The sequence below is a fragment of the Brassica napus genome, chromosome C2, assembly GCF_020379485.1.
Source record: "Brassica napus cultivar Da-Ae chromosome C2, Da-Ae, whole genome shotgun sequence".
NCBI lineage: Eukaryota > Viridiplantae > Streptophyta > Magnoliopsida > Brassicales > Brassicaceae > Brassica > Brassica napus.
In genome coordinates, this window is record NC_063445.1 from 3,145,968 (window position 1) to 3,165,207 (window position 19,240).

At 36.0% G+C, this 19,240-nt stretch overlaps 4 protein-coding genes and 3 non-coding genes across 7 annotated transcripts; 3 read left to right on the top strand and 4 right to left on the bottom strand.

The window, feature by feature from the left end:
• Nucleotides 1–7,094: 7,094 nt before the first annotated feature.
• LOC111213687 (cyclin-A1-1-like) lies at nt 7,095–9,303 on the top strand. The gene is made up of 8 exons (XM_022715497.2): nt 7,095–7,478; nt 7,556–7,724; nt 7,802–8,016; nt 8,091–8,224; nt 8,319–8,394; nt 8,505–8,581; nt 8,661–8,844; nt 8,936–9,303. Exons 1-8 carry the CDS (start codon nt 7,260–7,262, stop codon nt 9,140–9,142), a joined length of 1,281 nt encoding a protein of 426 aa, XP_022571218.2. The 5' UTR covers nt 7,095–7,259; the 3' UTR covers nt 9,143–9,303.
• A 314-nt stretch (nt 9,304–9,617) lies between these two features.
• LOC106354422 (protein SET DOMAIN GROUP 40) lies at nt 9,618–11,583 on the top strand. Its single transcript, XM_013794348.3, has 6 exons — nt 9,618–9,803; nt 9,898–10,048; nt 10,121–10,252; nt 10,326–10,466; nt 10,560–10,808; nt 10,880–11,583. Exons 1-6 carry the CDS (start codon nt 9,661–9,663, stop codon nt 11,501–11,503), a joined length of 1,440 nt encoding a protein of 479 aa, XP_013649802.2. The 5' UTR covers nt 9,618–9,660; the 3' UTR covers nt 11,504–11,583.
• Nucleotides 11,584–12,613: 1,030 nt separating this feature from the next.
• On the bottom strand, nt 12,614–12,713 carry LOC125582807. The gene has a single exon (XR_007320259.1). It is a non-coding gene; the product is annotated as a small nucleolar RNA Z103 (small nucleolar RNA).
• An 89-nt stretch (nt 12,714–12,802) lies between these two features.
• LOC125582808 lies at nt 12,803–12,905 on the bottom strand. Its single transcript, XR_007320260.1, has one exon. It is a non-coding gene; the product is annotated as a small nucleolar RNA Z103 (small nucleolar RNA).
• Nucleotides 12,906–12,986: 81 nt separating this feature from the next.
• On the bottom strand, nt 12,987–13,089 carry LOC125582810. Its single transcript, XR_007320262.1, has one exon. It is a non-coding gene; the product is annotated as a small nucleolar RNA Z103 (small nucleolar RNA).
• Nucleotides 13,090–14,710: 1,621 nt separating this feature from the next.
• BNAA02G03490D lies at nt 14,711–15,318 on the top strand. Its single transcript, XM_013794345.3, has one exon. It carries the CDS (start codon nt 14,711–14,713, stop codon nt 15,143–15,145), a length of 435 nt encoding a protein of 144 aa, XP_013649799.2. The 3' UTR covers nt 15,146–15,318.
• LOC106354419 (autophagy protein 5) lies at nt 15,198–17,623 on the bottom strand. The gene is made up of 8 exons (XM_013794344.3): nt 17,444–17,623; nt 17,132–17,256; nt 16,968–17,034; nt 16,782–16,871; nt 16,291–16,378; nt 15,962–16,105; nt 15,756–15,887; nt 15,198–15,626 (listed from the first exon to the last, which is right to left on the bottom strand). Exons 1-8 carry the CDS (start codon nt 17,600–17,602, stop codon nt 15,361–15,363), a joined length of 1,071 nt encoding a protein of 356 aa, XP_013649798.2. The 5' UTR covers nt 17,603–17,623; the 3' UTR covers nt 15,198–15,360.
• Between the last annotated feature and the right edge of the window lie 1,617 nt (nt 17,624–19,240).

Sequence of the window (19,240 nt, forward strand, 5' to 3'; positions counted from 1 at the left end):
TGTGTTTCCCTTGGCAGTGATGTGTTGTGACATTAAGTATGATCGACTCACAAGCTGCATCGTTTCACAGCCACCTGGAAGGCTTACGAGGTGATCTCAGAGTTGTTGTAGCAACGAGCATAAATCCCAAAATTATAGGAGGCACTCTCTCACGTATTCTCTGTTTTGGTTACCTTTACAAGTAAGTATTTGGTATTTCTTACATTGATATTTCCACATTCGGTTTGTTATTTACTTATCCAAAACACACTCTCACGTGTCACTGTCCATCATTATAGGCTGCTCTCCGATGACACTGGGAACACATCAACAACTAAATTGTTAAGGGGCTATGCCAAGATTGAGCCTATGACCATAGCTGAACTAAACGACTTTATCATCACTGCCCAGCCTCAGGTTGCAAAAAAAAATTTGAACCTTTAGTATTTTATATTTTTAAACCTCTTATGCGATTCTGTTAATTTAAACTGTAGGAAATTGAGTTTCTCTGCACAGGAAAAGTCACTGGATTCAATAATGCTGTCTCATCTTATAACACAAACATTGTTGGTTTCCTCCGGTATATCAAAATATCCAACTTGATCTTCTTACTAAATTGCCATGATGTTCCACACACACATCAAAAATTAACAAACTTTTAAATAACTTCAACTGTCTTATAGATACCATGTGGAGATGAGTATTGCTGATGAGACTGCTTAAACTATGTTTGTTGGTTTCGATGGGGAGATGACGAAATTACATAAACTCCAACCATATGCAGCTGGTCATCTGTTGGTATGAATCTACTGTGTGACATGACATTATCCAGCACTTCCTCATACAATGGTTTTACTCATTTGCAATTGAATCATTGGACACATAAGGTGGAGAGGAAGATAACCCAGAGGATAGTAGATCCCCCCCCTCCCTATTATTGCAGACAATATTGGCAAGACCTACACATTCCAAGTCAGAGTAAGGAGTTACAATTTCACAGCTAACCATCAAACCTTCACTATATCACGCATCTTCGACGAGCGTGACAGTCTGCCACTCCCTGACTATGTTGCTCATGTAAGTTTTAATCTATATTCCAATCCACTCATTCCGTAGTATATGATGTGTGTCTGTCTTACCAGGATGGCAATGATGATCATGGAGACGATATGCATGGGATCATTTCATAGCCTCTACTAAGGTGGGCGTTGATGGTAACGATCGTGAGGACATTGGCGAAGACACTGAAGTCTCTAGACCCACTATTTGCTATGTTGAATAATGCTTTTGCATCAATGTTTTTCTAAATAATATATTTGGGATCTGCATCTGGTTTTCTAATTCCAAACTATCTAATAAATTATGTTCAAGTTTAACGTTTGCAGGAGTGGTTTTAAGTTATGCAAACCAATTAAGGTCTTACCATAACAAATTTGACCCCCAAAAAAAGATATAAAATAGTAAGATGTTTAGATAATAGTTATAAAAAACCTGTTTATTTAACAAAATAGATTTAGTAGTTGATCATGCGATATAGCTTTCTCTCTGTAGAAAACAAAATCATTGCAGAAGATTTATTCTTTGGTAAAGAAATACTCTAATTTCCCATTCAATTTTGATTTGATTTAATTGATACTAGAGTTAAGTTGGATATTTTATAAATATATAACTTTGATTTTATAGCAAACATTTTAAATTTTTAGTTAAAATTGATTTTTTTTATTAATATCTTTATGAATTATTATTTTCTTAGAAATGTTATGTATTTAATTGATTAATGTAAATAATCAAATAAATCATTAAGTAATTAATAAAATGGTTATACTTTATGCGGTAAATTTTATTGACTCTATTTGAATAGAAAAAATTGAAGTAGTAAATAAAAAAAACAAATATGAAAAAAAATAAATAACCAACGATGGAATGAGCATATACAAAATTCCAGAATTTAGTCATTTTAAAAAGAAAACAATGAATTCAAACTAATTATAATTCAAGTTTGAATCCCACCTTTTGTTCCTTACACAACGTGACCCAATATAAGGAAATCAACAAAAATCTTCTTTATAATATCCAACCCAGACATTCAAATGGATTAGAACGTGGATTAGATATTAAGATAATTATAATTGGTCTTAAAATTATATTTCTAATTTATCCTTAATGAATGTTAAAAACCAAATTTAAAATACAGTGGCATTATTTGTAAATAACACATGAAGTAAAAGTTTATTTTAATATGTACTTCTTTTTTAATAGAGAAGATTCTTATTACAATTTACGGTACTAGATCGTTTTCAGTTGATCGATTGGTGTTCAAGATTACATAAAGAATAATAACTTTCATTGATATTGAAGAGATTATATTGTAACTCGAATCCATTGTTAGGCTATTCTTAGATTGGTAATGATGTTTTGTGTGGGTTGATTCAGATTAATCTCAGTTTAGAAGTATATTCAAGACCATGTAAACTTCATACAACATACTAGACATGTTAGATGCCGCAACTTTTTAATATATAAACAATCATTGTAATCGAACAAAATCAATCTTATCACATATAATCCCTCCTCCCTCTTCCCTTCAAAAGTTCTTAAAAACAATTTTTTTTTATCATACATATCTTTTCCAAATCCAAACTTTAAACACAAACAACGAAAGCATACAAAAAAAGTGTTACATCACACGAAAGTATATTCCGCGCGTAGCGCGGACCGATCCTAGTTACATATATTTTAATTGTTTAAACCAACATTTGAAGTGACCTGGTATTTTTACCTTCAAAGCTAAAGACTGCTTAGAAAACTTTAATTCACTATTTTAGTGGACTACCACTAGAAATGCATTTTTTTTTTCTAATACAAAATGTTAGCGTGGTTTTGTACAAAATAATTATAAAGCTAAAAGTGACACATATATAATATGGTCAAACAAAGCAAAAAGCTAAACATTTCATTACGGAGACTGAGATCTCCAATCGCCATTAGTTAGAGAAATTATAAAACAAATTTTAAACCTCTATCAAAAAATATTTTAAAACCTCTATCAAAATTATTTCTTGGTAGAAAGGACAATCGAGTTTGGGTGGGGCCATGCCAGTTTGGGTACAAAGGATTATGTGTTGACATGAGAAAAGCAGAAAGAGAGATAGCCGAGACGCCACGTGGACGATAGAGCCAATGAGTGAGCGATAAGCTTATCAAGTGGGGAGGAGCACCGAAGGGTAAAGTGGGCGACGTCGCTTTTCCACGTGTCATTACACCAGTGGTATAAAGTGTAAAATGCTAGATTTCCTATTAGTCGGCATATGGGTCCCACCTTCACTCCTCTCTACGTTCGTTGGCAACTTGCTTTCTCTCTATTCTCTACCTAGACAACCTCCGTTGCTTTCAGAAGGTTTGCCTTTTCTGACTTTTTATAGGTTTTTTTTCTCTCACTTTCTGATTTGTGTAGCTTGGTCCGTATTTTCCCTCCGTATCTTTGTGTGAAATACTTAAATACACGTTCTTGTAAGTTACATACGTTGCTGAATGCTGAAAAACGTTTTTGGTTTAACGATGTGACATTGGTGAATAACTCTATAAGCTAAAAGTATTCACTGAGTCACTGACTGACTACTCACGTAATCAAATTGATTGTTTTTTTTTGTAGTTATACATGGTTCCTATAATCCTGTAAATCTGTAATAATAATAACATATATTTATATTGACATCATAAATAATCCATTACATCAATCTTTTTATCAAGGATTTGGATATGTAAAACGCGGACGAAGCTTGTTTGATCATCACACACACAGTCGTAGAAAAAGGTTACGTCATTATCGCTGAAAACTCGCGAGGAAATCACTGAGATTCTATGCAACATGTCAATCGATTCGCGTACTAGAATTGTCTGGCGAGTGAGGGAGACATGGTTGTTACTAGAAACGTGTGTGCTCGTAACTTGTGTTATCTTTCATGCCCCATAAAATTTTAGTCCAAGACTAGAAATTTATCATTTTCTACTATTATTCAATAATATAATTAGATTGAATAAGTTAGGTTTTATTATAAAAATACCAAAGAAATGGACCGTAGTCATCATTTAATGGTTACATGGCTGGACACGTAGTGTTGCTTACCACTGCAAGTTTTTTTCTTTCTTTGCCTCCCACGAATTATTAAAATTGTCTTTGTATAAAATACTTTTGATGACGTCACTCATAGATTCATAGTTTCTAAAATGGTCTAGAAAAGGTTGTAATGTGTAAGAAATAATAAACTTCGTTAATGGCTACGTATCTAGAGTGAGTCGACCACGTAAACACTAATTGGACGTGTCATGTGGTACGTACGCTTCCATAGTTGATAGTTCTATTATAGTACTATTATACACGAATCCATTATGTAAATTTTACAACTAAACATAATATTTCTTAACCTACCACTGATCAACATTTTTATGAAATAGCTAATTGTTACGAACAACCTATTAGAAAGAGATTTCTTAATGGATTGTTAGTAAAAAGGGTTACTTAGGACATTGTTATCTATTTTAATTTTAATTTCCATTTAAAACGTTATGGTCAGTGGACAGATAACATAATAGCACTATGGTAAGTGGACAGATAACATGATAAATTTAAATGCAGAATTGCTTGTTTTATTGAAAGACATGCATTGTTTGGAATGTTGATTAACTACATTTTCATTTTAGTTGGTGGTGAAAAAACATATAATTTAACATACACCACAAAAAAGAGTTGCTAAGTTACCACTTTTGTTCTCAGCCGTGTGAAGCTGAATATTCCTTCCTCTGATCTTGCAGATCCTTTGTACTTGTTTTGTTTTGTCTTTGGCGCGTACTTATTGTGTATAGTCCACGCATACGTACCACTCAAAAGTCATTTGGTTTACCTGTTTTCTCCACCATACGTATCTTTATTGAATGCATTGTGACCAAAATGTGTATGCAAGTTTTTTGTTTGCTCGTTGATCAAAGGCTAGATATCAATTTCTTCTTACTAACATGTGCTACAAGTCACAATGATCAATGCAAATTGCATGACCGAAGGATGAAGATTGATATATGTTGGAAATTGTAAACTCGACATGTAGCAAAACCTATATCTCTTCTTTTGAAAACCCAGTAAAGGTATACCTAGTAGTCTAGTTATTAGTTAGTAAAGGTATCAAAAGTTTTTTCCCACTGGGTATCAATTAGAAGTCAGACTTTGTTTTAACTTCCTCTTAATTCCCCCACCCAATTGGGCCGAACCCAAATAGCTCCAAAAACCAACATAGTGGCCCATTAAAAAAAATCTAGATTTGAACCAAACCGGATTAATCCATTGCGAGTGAAACCAGTTTGGCATTTTTCACAATTGACTGAAGAAGCCATAAGAATCAGGGTTTAAGGAGAAAATCACAATCCAAGGAAGAAGAAGAAGTATGGAGTCAGAGCACTAACCCATGGAACAGTTCCTCTGATGGGCAGGAGAGCTTGGCGTTTCAGATTACACAGATCCTTCTCGATCTCACCATTCATGTCTCGGCCATTATGGGTTTACGTTAGAAGAGAATTCAAACGACAAGGTCTTTATATATTCCTCTAGAGATCAGCCTTTATGCGCTCTAGCTTCTTCATGGCCTAAAGATTCTTTATACATTCATCAAGACGGTAAGCCATCTTTGCGCTTGTATCCACGTTGAGACTGTGGGGCGAAGCTAGACTATTCATCTAATGGGTGCACTTTTACTAAAAAAATGTAACTTAGATACATGTGAACATCGAACTTGAATTAATACGGGTGCAAAGTTAGTTTTTTGCCATCTAATACAACAAAAAATAGATGATTTTACACAGAAAAATATAAATATCAATATTATTATGGGTGTACGTGCCCACATAACTATGAACCTGCCTTCGCCCCTAGCTGTGGCATATCCCACAGAGCCAGCGTGACAAGTCGGTTACGCGCCTCATCTATGCCTGGTTCTCAGATATCTGTGAAGAATGAGATTCGAGTCAGGAAGTGGGTGGCAGAAAAATGTGGAAGTGTTTTAAAGGATTTGCCAAAATCTCTCCTAGAGGATAGAGTGATTCTTCAGGACATTGACAAGCTCCAAAACCCTGAATTGCCTCTGGAGCAAGCCTGATCATGTGTATGTACTGGGAGAGTGCATTTGCACAGAGTCCGTTACAATTTTTGATTTTTTTTGTAGTCCAAATTAGGGTCTAATAGTTTTTTGAAAAAAAAAATGGTATGAAAAAAATGTTCTTTAGCTTATGGCCCATATTTCTTATATTGCAACATAACAATTTAAATTTGGATATGAAGCATACCATCTCTTTCCTTACCTAATTAGTTTAACTTAAATCTTTTGTGGAGTGTTACCGCCAAATTACTAATCGTTTCCATTTATATTATTGCAATATATTTTAAAAAATATTATTTATTATCACACTGATTTTAGTTAATTTATATTACTTTAATGTAAAATTGACAAAAGAAAATTATTTTAGGATATTGTGAATTTATCAAGCATTAGTTTTTTTTTAAGTGTTTGCATGAAGATCTTATAAATATTAGAAGTGCTGTTCATAATTGATTGTTCTCAACTAACTAGATGAAACAGTCGACATTCACTATTCATATCCAAAACTTTCACCATGGTAGGAACTTTTTACTTTGACATCCAACATATTTTAAGAGCAAAAAAACATAATGGTAATTGGCATGTACACTGCTGCTCAAAATCTTTCTTTAGTTATTGTTTGACCAAAAAAGAAAAGTTATTGATTATATGAATATCGTTCTTTCTATTTGAATTTTTGAATCGGTAATTAGTTAGAATTAGTTTTTAGTTAAAAAATCCATAAAAGTTCAACTATATTTTATACATAAGGACAAAAAACAGTTGCATCACAATTCACATCGTAGTTCACTTATGGTAAGAAAATTTGCACAAAAAAAAATACACTTTAGAAAAAGAGGAGAAGCACAAAAAGTGACCGTTTGAAATTCGAATTTGAATTTATCATTTCTCGGCGTCTGAGATTCGAATTCAAAAAAATACCCGACACCGATGAGTGACGTGGCATTAACTTAAATAGGTGAGTGGATGCATTCTTCGTATAAGTCACAGAGACATAGGAATTTAAATTTTGCCTACGCTCCGTCAAAACAACGGAGAGGTTTCTTATAAATTCAAAAAACAAAAAACCATTCCTTCATTTTAAATTCTCATCTCTCTCTCACTCACTCAACTCAAATTTCTCGAGGATTTGGAGAAATGTCGAAGACTACTAATCAGAACCGGCGGCCTTCTTTCACCTCGTCGACGGAATCGTCGATGAGGAAACGTCACGGTCCACCACCATCTTCTTCTTCGGCAGTGAAACCAATCTCTAACACGGCGGTTATGGTGGCCAAGAAACGAGCCCCATTGGGTAACATCACTAATCAAAAGAAGGATTCACGAATATTCCCTAATTCATCTTCTGCTGATTCCGTAAGTTCCTCTGTGATCAATTTTGTTTTTTTTTTTTTTTTTTAAATTCTGGTTTTGATTTTGATTTTTGCTTACAGGCACATTGTCCGAACAAGTCTGCGAAATTGAAGTTGGCGGCACCAACACAACCTGTTTGCGTTAATGCCTGTGAGACAAAGTCTACATGTGAAGAAGAAGTGGTTCCTATCGAGAGGAAGGCATTTAGCAATCTATGCATAACCCCGAGTTCAGACACAACTACTAATGGTCTTGTCTTTTTTTCTCTACTTTTTTTTTTTTTTTTTTTTTGTTTTTTTTTTCTGAATTTGTTTGTTGGCTTGCAGTCATGTCTGAAACGGAGAATAAGGAGGATAAGTTTATGAACATCGACAATAAGGATGATGCGGATCCGCAGCTCTGTGCAACGTTTGCTTGTGATATCTACAATCATCTCCGTGCCGCCGAGGCAAAGAAGCAGCCTGCCGTTGACTACATGGCGACTGTTCAGAAAGATGTCAACTCTACTATGCGCGGAATCCTTGTTGATTGGCTTGTTGAGGTGTGAATTAAATTCAGATATTTTGTCGATCTTCTTGCCAAATGTGTGATAAAAAGTTTTTTGTTTTGTTCCAGGTATCAGAAGAGTATAGGCTTGTACCGGAGACGTTGTATCTGACAGTGAACTACATTGATAGATATCTATCTGGCAATGTGATTAGTAGACAGAAGCTTCAGTTGCTTGGTGTGGCTTGTATGATGATAGCAGCGTAAGAATAACGAATTTTGTTCTTATCAGTCTTGATTTGTTTTTTTCCTTACGCAAAATCTAATGATGCTAACTAAATTGCTTAAATGTTTCAGAAAATATGAAGAGGTATGTGCACCACAAGTGGAGGAGTTCTGTTATATCACTGATAATACATATCTCAAGGATGAGGTTTGTGTTTTTTTTTTCTCTTTACAGGATTTTGATAAATGATTACAAAATCCACTAAATAAAATCATTGATTTTGTTTGCATATGTGTTTCTTTTGGCTCTTCTTGCAGGTTCTTGACATGGAATCTGCTGTTTTGAATTACTTGAAGTTTGAAATGTCAGCCCCAACAGTCAAGTGCTTTCTAAGGTTAGCAAAGATGATTACTTCTTATAATTCACTATATATATATCATACAATATTTACTAACCCCTTGAATCTTTTTCAGACGCTTTTCTCGGGCTGCCCAGGGGGTTCATGAGGCTCCGTGTATGCAGTTAGAGTGTATGGCCAGCTACATTGCGGAACTGTCGCTTTTGGAGTACACAATGCTCTCTCATTCTCCTTCACTCGTTGCTGCTTCTGCAATTTTCTTGGCTAAGTATACTCTAGACCCAACAAGAAGACCATGGGTATGTAAATATTACTTTCTTTGTCTAACAGTCCCTTTCCTTCCTTCTGCGCCATGTAGTAAAAAATGTTTTGTTTCTTTTGGTGAATCAGAATTCGACGTTGCGACACTATACGCAGTACGAAGCGATGGAATTGAGAGGGTGTGTTATGGATCTTCAACGGTTGTGTAGTAACGCTCATGTCTCTACTCTTCCTGCTGTAAGGGACAAGTATAGTCAACACAAATACAAGTTTGTGGCAAAGAAGTTTTGTCCATCAATTATCCCACCAGATTTCTTCAAGAACAGCTTGTATTGATTGATCAATTTTCAAATTAACTTTGTTCCAATCTTGCGTTGGATTGTCCTTTGTTCTTGGTTAATCTCTTTGTCTCCTTTTTAGTTGTTTTCTTATGATGTAATCTACCATTATAAGTAAAGGCATCATCATAAATTAGAGATCTGACTTTGTTCAACTTCCTCCTCATTCCCACACCCCACAAAAGAATCTGAGCTTTTTGGACCAAACCCAAATAGATCCAAAAACCAACATAATGGCCCATTAACGATCTATAAATTCTAACCAAACCGGATTAAACCACTACGACTGAAACCGGTTTGAGCATTTCCACAATTGACTGAAAAAGCCACAAGAATCAGGGTTTAAGAAGAAGAATCACAAACCCAGGAAGATGCATAAATTCGAAAATCACATAGTGGCCCATTAAAGATACATAAATTCGAACTAAACCGGATTAAACCACTACGATTGAAACCGGTTTGAGCATTTCCAGAATTGACTGAAGAAGCCATAAGAATCAGGGTTTAAGAAGAAGAATGGACTCAGAGCACCAAACCATGGAAACGTTCCTCCGATGGTCAGCAGAGCTTGGCGTTTCAGATTCCACCGATCCTTCTCAATCTCACGATTCATGTCTCGGCCGTACCCTCTCCGTCGCCGACTTCCCTCTCGCCGGCGGGTGCGTTAGAAACAAAATCAAATCTTTGATCATTTCAAATCTCTAAACTTTTCTCTTCTCGTTGCTCTCTTTCTCCCACATTGATCGAAACCAGGAGAGGATTGGGAGCTGTTCGTGAGCTCAGGAAAGGAGAATTGGTTCTGAAAGTCCCGAGGAACGCTCTGTTGACTACAGAGTCCATGGTCGCTAAAGATCAGAACTTGAGGGATTCTGTTAATCTCCACAGATCGCTTTCTTCGACCCAGGTTCTATTTTCTCTATTTAGTGATGCCCTTTTGAGAAAATCTCATAATTTAAGGATCTTTTGTGATTTGCAGATACTGAGTGTTTGCTTATTGTATGAGATGAGCAAAGGGAAGTGCTCTTTCTGGTACCCTTACTTGGTTCATTTACCTCGTGACTATGATCTCTTGGCTACGTTTGGGGAGTTCGAGAAGCGAGCTTTACAAGTTATGTCCCTTGCTTTACTATTTTATGGGGAGTTTGATTCTAAATATGGAGTTTTCGGGATCATGTTTTTAGGTTGAAGATGCTGTTTGGGCTGCTGAGAAGGCTATAGCCAAGTCTCAGTCTGAGTGGAAGGAAGCTGTTACGTTGATGAAGGAGTTAGATCTTAAGCCCAAGTTTCAGAGTCTTCAAGCATGGAACTGGGCTTCTGCAACTGTAAGAACACTTTGGCTTCATGACTCTTGGCTCTTGTCTGGATTCTGCAAACATACTACAGCGTCAAACTCTTTTTTTTTTCTCTGTTTGAAGATATCTTCACGGACGCTGCATATTCCATGGGATAGTGCTGGGTGTTTGTGTCCTGTGGGGGACTTGTTTAACTATGATGCTCCTGGAGATGATTCGAATACCTCGGGAGGTCCTGAAACTGTGAATAATGCAGAGGAAGCAGGACATGTTGTTGAGACTCAGTCTGAAAGGCTCACTGATGGTGGTTTCGATGGAGAGGCCAATGCTTATTGTCTTTATGCAAGAAGGAATTATCAGCTAGGAGAACAGGTACAAGTTCTCAACTACCCTTTGTTACAGCTGTGAAACTAATGGCAGAGGATTGTATTTTGTGGGTGTAGGTTCTTCTATGTTACGGGACTTACACGAATCTGGAGCTGCTTGAGCACTATGGTTTTACGTTAGATGAGAATTCAAATGACAAGGTCTTTATTCCTCTAGAAACCAGCCTTTATGCTCTAGCTTCATCATGGCCTAAAGACTCTTTATACATTCATCAAGACGGCAAACCATCTTTTGCGCTTGTTTCCACGTTGAGACTGTGGCTGATCCCACAGAGCCAGCGTGACAAGTCGGTTATGCGCCTCGTCTATGCTGGTTCTCAGATATCTGTGAAGAATGAGATTCTGGTCATGAAGTGGGTGTCAGAGAAATGTAGAAGTGTTTTAAAGGATCTGCCAACGTCTATCCTAGAGGATAGAGTGATTCTTCAGGACATTGACAAGCTTCAAGACCCTGAATTGCGTCTGGAGCAGAGAGAAGTTGAAGCTTTTGGCAGTGAAGTACGTGCTTTTCTAGAGGCGAATCATTTGTGGGATTTGATAAATGGGGAATTTTGTGGGAAGACTAAGAGGATAATGAGTAAATGGAGATTGTCAGTGCAGTGGAGGCTAAGGTACAAGAGAACTCTTGCTGATTGTATCTCTTATTGTAATGAGAAGATAAATCATCTATCAGGTACCTAAGGTAGGATATGAGATTTGTAACATTAATTTATCAATGTTCAAAAGAGAATTTCTAAAAAAAAATTTACATTCATATCAAAGTAAACAAAAATCTGCTGTCATATCATAATCAGTTGCAAGTATTAATCAAAAGGTAGTAAGCTGAAGCCAAACAGATGAGGAGATCTGTCAGGATGAGACCAACAACGTCAAAGTCAACCTTTGGAGCAAACAAACCCCAAACCTGCAAGTATAGGAGAGGAATGTTTTAGTCTTAGAAACGGCACAAGAACCTTTGGCCTGAGTGTTTACCATCAGATGTTATCTGTGGATGGTGAAGCAGAGGATTTTAGCTGTGACAGTAGTGGCGGATACAAATCCATAGAGATGTATGTACATCTGATGAGAATGAAAAAAAAAAGCATGTGGAAAGAACACTCCATTGCACAACACACAGAGGATCTAGTTTTGAGAATTTGTTCTGCACACCCTCCAGCCTCATTATACAATAGCCTACATACATTTAACTGCATGAGTTATATAACCTTAATGGCCTGATTTGCCATATTTGTTATAAAGCTTTTTTGCTTAGAAAATACGAACTAGCAAATATGCTAACGCAAGCATTGATCCTTGCTTCCCAGACAAGAGAATACCTGGCGAGCTACAAGCAGACACAATCCATTTCTTCTTTTTCAAATACGTCTCCATCTCCGAGTTCAATAACGCCGTTTATATGTGAATTCAACGACGTTAGCCACTCAATTTAAAACAGCTCAGACGCGATTCATGTATTGTCTGGTTTTTGAGGTAGTTAAGAACAGTTTAGAGGATAATTAAAATTTAGCTTAAAGATATATTGTTCGATTAATGTATAATCATTTTTTGTTCACTCTATTCCGGTTCTAATAGTCTCAAAGATTTGTATTTTATGTAATCCTGCTTAGATTTTGTTGCTTGCTTGTTTGCAAAAAGTAATTGTTGTCAATTCAAACTTATTAGATTCCGGTTTAACCAATCATTTGAAGCCGATATGCATTATACAAAGACGGAACAAAAACTTGCAACTAAGCAAAAAAATAAATACTTTTTGAATAAAAATCAAAGCTTTTATAGAAAAAAATAAGGAGAAAGGATCAGAATATTGGCTTGATTTCCTCTGATGAGAGGAAATAATAATCGCTTAGTATAATCAGATTCGATCATTTGGGGAAATTGTCATCACCTCCATATCTCCATTGCAATCACTAATAGATTTTATAAAATACATTCTCAAGAAAAAAAAATCCACGCTTTGGAAAAAAATAAATAATTAGAGAGAAGGATCAGAAAATAGGCTTGACTTCCTCTTGATGAAGAGGAAATATAAAATCGCTCAGTATAATCAGATTCGATCATCTGGGGAAATTGTCATCACCTCCAACTCTCCATTTACTATATCTTTAAACTTAATTAAAAATAAAAAACACAACAATAAAATCTAATTCAAATAAATAAAAGAGAGAAGGATCAGACTAATTGGCTTGACTTTCCTCTGATGAGAGGAAAATTCTATTCGCTCAGTATAATCAACTTCGATCATCTGGGGAAATTGTCATCACCTCCACTTCTCCGTTTTACTCTTTTTTTTTAATCAAAAACCGATGAAAACTACTTTCAGACAAAAGATAATAACAGCTCCTAGGTTGTCTTAAAGAAAAGATACAAACAAGATTTGCCCTAAACTAAATATCCAAGCTGGTTTTTCTCATAAAGAAAACCTTTTAGAACACAAGAATTTTAAATTTGAAAACTAAAGAGCAGAGAACAGATCTAGCAAAGTCGACGGCTGGTTTTTTCTGAGATTGGTGTTTAGTCGAATGTTATTTATAGGTATCAATGCGATGAGGCTGATGCCTATAAACCCTAACACGCGTGTTATTCACGTGGTCGTGATTTTTAGTAAATTTCTATCGGGTCCTCGTATTTTGTGGGGGTTGCGGTAAGTAGCAAAGACTTTTAAATATTTGATAAATTCGTTTGTTTTTAATGTTGTTGGATAATTTATTCTTCGAATGCATAATTGATTACGAGTCAACGTCACGGGTATTAAATAACCAAGTAAATCAATCGGAATATAATTGTGACAACCCGCCCCGTGGGAACTACCCGCCCATGGATCCTAGGCTCACAGCGCTGCAACGCACCGACCCCAACCCCTTTATTATGAGTTCTCACTAACTCCATAATTAGGTTGTTGGTGGGCCTCGAACCCAGGACCTCACCCTTTAACAGCATTCCCACAGGACAAGCTGTCACCAATTGATCTGCTGGTCAATTGGTGACAGCTTGTCCTGTGGGAATGCTGTTAAAGGGTGAGGTCCTGGATTCGAGGCCCACCAACAACGGGTAGTTCCCACGGAGCGGGTTGTCACAATAATTGTATGATTTTTGATTTTTTGTAATAATGTTTTGCAGCTAAACTAATCTATAAAACTCTATTTATCAAGAATACTTATGTTATATAGAGCATTCTCAGTTCCATCTGATGACATAATGATGAATGATACCTCTCTCAAGAATCAGCAGTGTGGAAGGAGAAAGAGCGTTTCAAGTTGTTTGCTAGAACATCATTTGAACTTTGCAGAGTCTACATAGGGGTCTCATCAGCGTCCACAAAAAGCAGGCGATAGCTCCTTTTAGTGCTGAGATGCATTTGAAAAACACAATCAAACAAGTATAAACCAAAATTATCAAATTAAATACGAAATACGCTTTAATATGATCAGATTGAACAAATGGTAACATATATATATATATATATATATGTGTGTGTTTTGTGTGTAGGCCACAGTAAACTTCTAGGAGAGTGAAGGAGCTTGAAAGTTGTATTGAGGAGCTGAGAAAGGTTATGCAGAAGAGTCAAGATACTACTACAAATACAAAAAAACATGAAAGAAGAAAATGGTTTGTCACCTATGGATAGGTTAGTCCCTGGTTTCAGTGTGTTGTAACTTGTAACATTGATCATTTTGTTGTTGAGATCATAACATAATTGTTCGCGCAAGTGATCACTGTTTGAATAAGCGTCGAAAAAATATATGTCGTCCATGTAGTTGGTCGTGGATTTGCTTACTTTCCACCAATTATAGCATGACACGTATGATATTCTTACCGTCGAAGAGAAATCAATTGACTTTGAAAAAGTTATTAGAAAAGACAAGCCAAAAAAGTCTTCGATATATTCGTATGGTTTTGTTCCATCACCACGGTCTTCATCTCCATCCCAGAATCTCGATCGCCACATCGCCCGATTGCAATCGCCTCGAGAAAAGCCTTCACGATGTGCTTTTGAGCATGAGATTTGGACTAACACGAGATCTCCGTCTGAAACGACCATCATTCGCATACTATTCCGTATCTCGAGAACAACAGCCCATCATCATGGCGACCAAGAGCGACAAGACTTCGACGGAGGTGAAAGATAAGGTAGTGGAGGAGAAGAAGGAAAAGGATAAGGATAAGAAGGAGGAGGTATCGCTCCCACCACCGCCGGAGAAACCAGAGGCTGGCGATTGTTGCGGTAGCGGTTGCGTCCGATGCGTTTGGGATGTGTATTACGATGAGCTCGAAGAATACAACAAGCTTACTGCTTCCATCACTGGAGATACTAAATCCAATTGATTGAATTGGGATTGCTTTGTTCTGATTGTTACCCTATTGTTGCTAGAAAAAGTTAAACAATTGCTTTGTTCTATAATAAAGACTGGTCAAGAACTGATCGACCAATGTTAAACGATTTCAATCTTTTTTTCACTGTGCTTGTAGTTGCTTGTATATAAACAAATCATTGATTCTTTTGGCCTCTAAGACAAACGTGAAAGCAATATGCAGAGAGCCTACCTTTGAGGTTCTTTAACAAGAACAGAGATATGGAGATAGAACTCTGGGTTCATCAAGTTATTTACCACCCAAGAGAACGGTATCTCTAGTTTCATCTCAATCCCTTGGATCCTTACCAATTTGAGTTCTCCCCTCGTCTCCTGCGAGACATCTGATGCATCCGTGGTTCTTTGTTCCCCCTCTTCTCCACTCCTTTGAGCTCTGTCTCTAATGTACTCCGGGAGGAGACTTTCAATTGCATCGCGCAAAGTAAAGCATTTCCCTGTAATTAGATACTGGAACTAATAAGTTTTATCTCAGGTGAGACTCAAGAACCAGTTGAATTCACCATAAAGCCAAGTGAAGATCATAAGAACAGTGCAGCGCATCTTTAAGATGATGAAGTTACTACCTTCTTTTCTGAGGAACTGAACAGGGCGATTTAGGTACGAGATCTCATCCCATGTATCCATCTCAGGTACATCTTCAAGATTCTCGAAATCTTTACTTACACTTCGAACATACAACCGAACAGGAACCCTTGCTGACAAAAGGATTAATCAAGAGTCAGGAGAAAAGGAGAGTATAAATATGGAGCAGAGCTTATAGTTGGCAAACCTGTCTTAACTTGTCCAGCCACATCTATCTCAGTCCCACCTTGTCGAGATTGCGGAGATGACACACTTGCTTTTCTTGAAAACTCATCTTCGATATTTCCCATTTTAATCTTGGGTGATAATCTTGTGTAGGTGTCAAGATCACCTGCCAAACCATTCGTTTGCAGAGTCATTAATATCGAAAAGGATTGTGTAGGCAGTGACAATTGAGAATGCTGATTCTGAATGCAAAAGCATCATGTAGTGGAGATTACAAGTACTGATGTAACTAGAATGATAATGGCTATGCGATTAGTGTTATTTTATATGCCTAACATGGACCACTCGTACCGTTCATGACAGAAGTCCACAGGTCTTCTTGATCACTCTGTGACATATTCATAACATTCTTGCAATTTCCGTTGATAATATATGCCGCCTGCAGTAGTAAAGCATTGTTAAAATAGCGAACAGGAGAAGCCTACGGCTACTCCACTAGGGAATGACCCATCAATTTCAGCAAAAATAACAAAATGGCTGACGATATAATCCTTCGTCATTACTAGTTATACACCTACAACAGCCTACGCAGTTTTATAAATTATAATCCTGGGAACTTAACATAGGTGTAAACGGTATTGCCCCAAGTTGGTAATACATCAAAATGTGGAAGAAGCCACACACTAGTTAAAAAAGGCAGAGCACTTGTGCAAGGTATCAAAATCTTTAACTGTTCTACAAAGTGAAATCTAATGGAAAAGCATGCAGTGTTTCCATAGGGAAGCATAGACGTTTCATAGCTTAAGAGTGACAAGAAGAAAAGTAGAGAAATATTCACAAACCTCTTTCAAAGAATTAACAAAGTTCCACTTGACAGAATCTTCTCCTTCACATGGTATCAGTACGTTGCTAGGATATCCTCTAAAGTGTATCTGCAAGCAAAAAAGTTGTGCATCCTAATACATCCACTAAGCCCATCTCTAAAACAGAAGAAGCTGATGAAGTTGAGAGAAAGAAAGAAAGGTTACAGTGAGATTCCAAGGTCTCTCTGGTTCTGCACATAGAAGATCAAAAAGAACACCCGTTGGTATATACCTGCAAACCAAACAAGATTCACCTCTCCACTTAAACATATCACAATCAATAAAACAGTGATTCCACATTATACACTAAGAGATGAACAATGGCGTACCATTTCAGAGGCAATCCTTTGTAGTCAAACCAGATGGAATCTTCTCCAGGAGGCAGTGAATCCTTGAAGTAAGGCTTTATAAGATGAACTAACAGAGGCAAGTATCCTATTCTTGGCGCCAACACCTGATAATGCAAGAGTTAAAACAACAAACAGAGAGCTTAACTCGTTTTCATGCACTCAAGCAAATTGATAACCAAAATCGGATGATTCAAAGCCAGACCCGATGCTAAAACCCTAGAAACTCGAATTCGATCGTGATCCAACTAGAGAATTCCAAAATTGAAGATATTAAAAGAGAGAATGAGTTACGAGAGCAGGAGGAGGAGGAGGGTGAGAAGCGACTTCGGATTTGTGGAGATGAATCTGCAGAGGAATCGCTCCTTCCCATACGTACTTCACCGCCATTCTCTTCTCTCCTACGCTTCCCTTCCGTCGCACCAGCTCTCCGACTTGAAAAACAAAAATCATCCGCTCTCAAAACGACGCTGTTTTAGTTCTCTTGTGACGTCATCCGCTCTCGCGTATAGTATAGTGTATTAGGCGTACGTTAGAGACTTAGAGTAGAGCGTAGTCTCTTGCTGGCTAACGTGTACGAACCAATTACGAGATGGATTTTTATATGGTTTGTGTTTATATCGGTTTACTCTGGTTTGGCAAGTGAGCATCAGCATCTCATTCTCCTGGATCTAAACAAAACCAAACCGACATGGGCCGATAAAACCAGCTTCAATCAACTTTTTTTGAGCTTTCTGGTTTAGTTCTAGGTACTCGATTTCGATTTTGAACCTTTGTCTTTGGTTTTCAAAGCGGTTAGATTATCCGGTTAAACACCGCTCTTATTGGGGAAAACGGCTTATTCATGCCCGAACTAGGGGTTACTGAGAGAATACATACCTCAACTTTTACTGCAAGTCGAAACATACCTACACTAATCAAACATTTAAAATTCATGCCTGAACTATGGATTGATAAAAAAATACATACCCCAACTCTTATTGCATGCCAAAACATACCTTAACTAATCAAAAATTTGAAATTTATGCTTAGTCTTTAGAAATCAACGCTAATTTCAATCTATACTATTATTTTCGAAATAATTTTATAGCAACGGAGCTCTCACATTAAAAAACAGAGTGGCTAAAGTTTATGTTATCCTTAATGAATTCTTATATATATTCTATTATATAATAAAAAAATATTTATATTAAAAATCTTATATATTTTTAAAAAATGATGATGATTCTTATATATTGTGTTGTTATCTTAAAATAATAGTTTACTATTGTAAAAGTAAAAACAATTAAGAGACATGATTTTTGCAATATTATATTTTCTTAAAAAATATAGGATAATTCTTATATATTGTGTTCTTATCTTGAAATAATATTTTACTATTTTGAAAGTTAAAATTTAAGATAAAAATAATATCTAAGTAAATATTAATGGAGCAATATATTTGTATAAGGATATTTTCTAAGAAGTGATTTTAAGATATATTTGTATATATAAGAATTATCTTTTTTTTTAAATATAATATTGTAAAAAATCACTTCTTTTAATTTTTTTACTTTTATAATAGTAAAATATTATTTTAAGATAACAACATAATATATAAGAATCATCATAATTATTTTAAAAAAATATATAAGATTTTTAACATAAAATTCATTTTATTTTAAAATTCATTAAGGGTAACATAGAATTTAGCCAATCTAATTTTCAACGTGAGAGCTCTGTTGCGAAAAATTACTTCGCAAATAAAATTCATTTTATTATATAATAGAATATATATATATATATAAAATTATTAGGGGTAACATAGATTTTACCTACTCTAATTTTTAACGTGAGAGCTCCATTGCAAAAATTTACTTCGCAAATAATAGTATAGATTGAAATTAGCGTTGACTTCTAAAGACTAGGCATAAATTTCAAATTTTTGATTAGTTAAGGTATGTTTTGGCATGCAATAAGAGTTGGGGTATGTATTTTTTTATCGATCCATAATTCAGGCATGAATTTTAAATTTTTGATTAGTGTAGGTATGTTTTGACTTGCAGTAAAAGTTGAGGTATGTATTTTCTCAGCAATCCCTAGTTCGGGCAT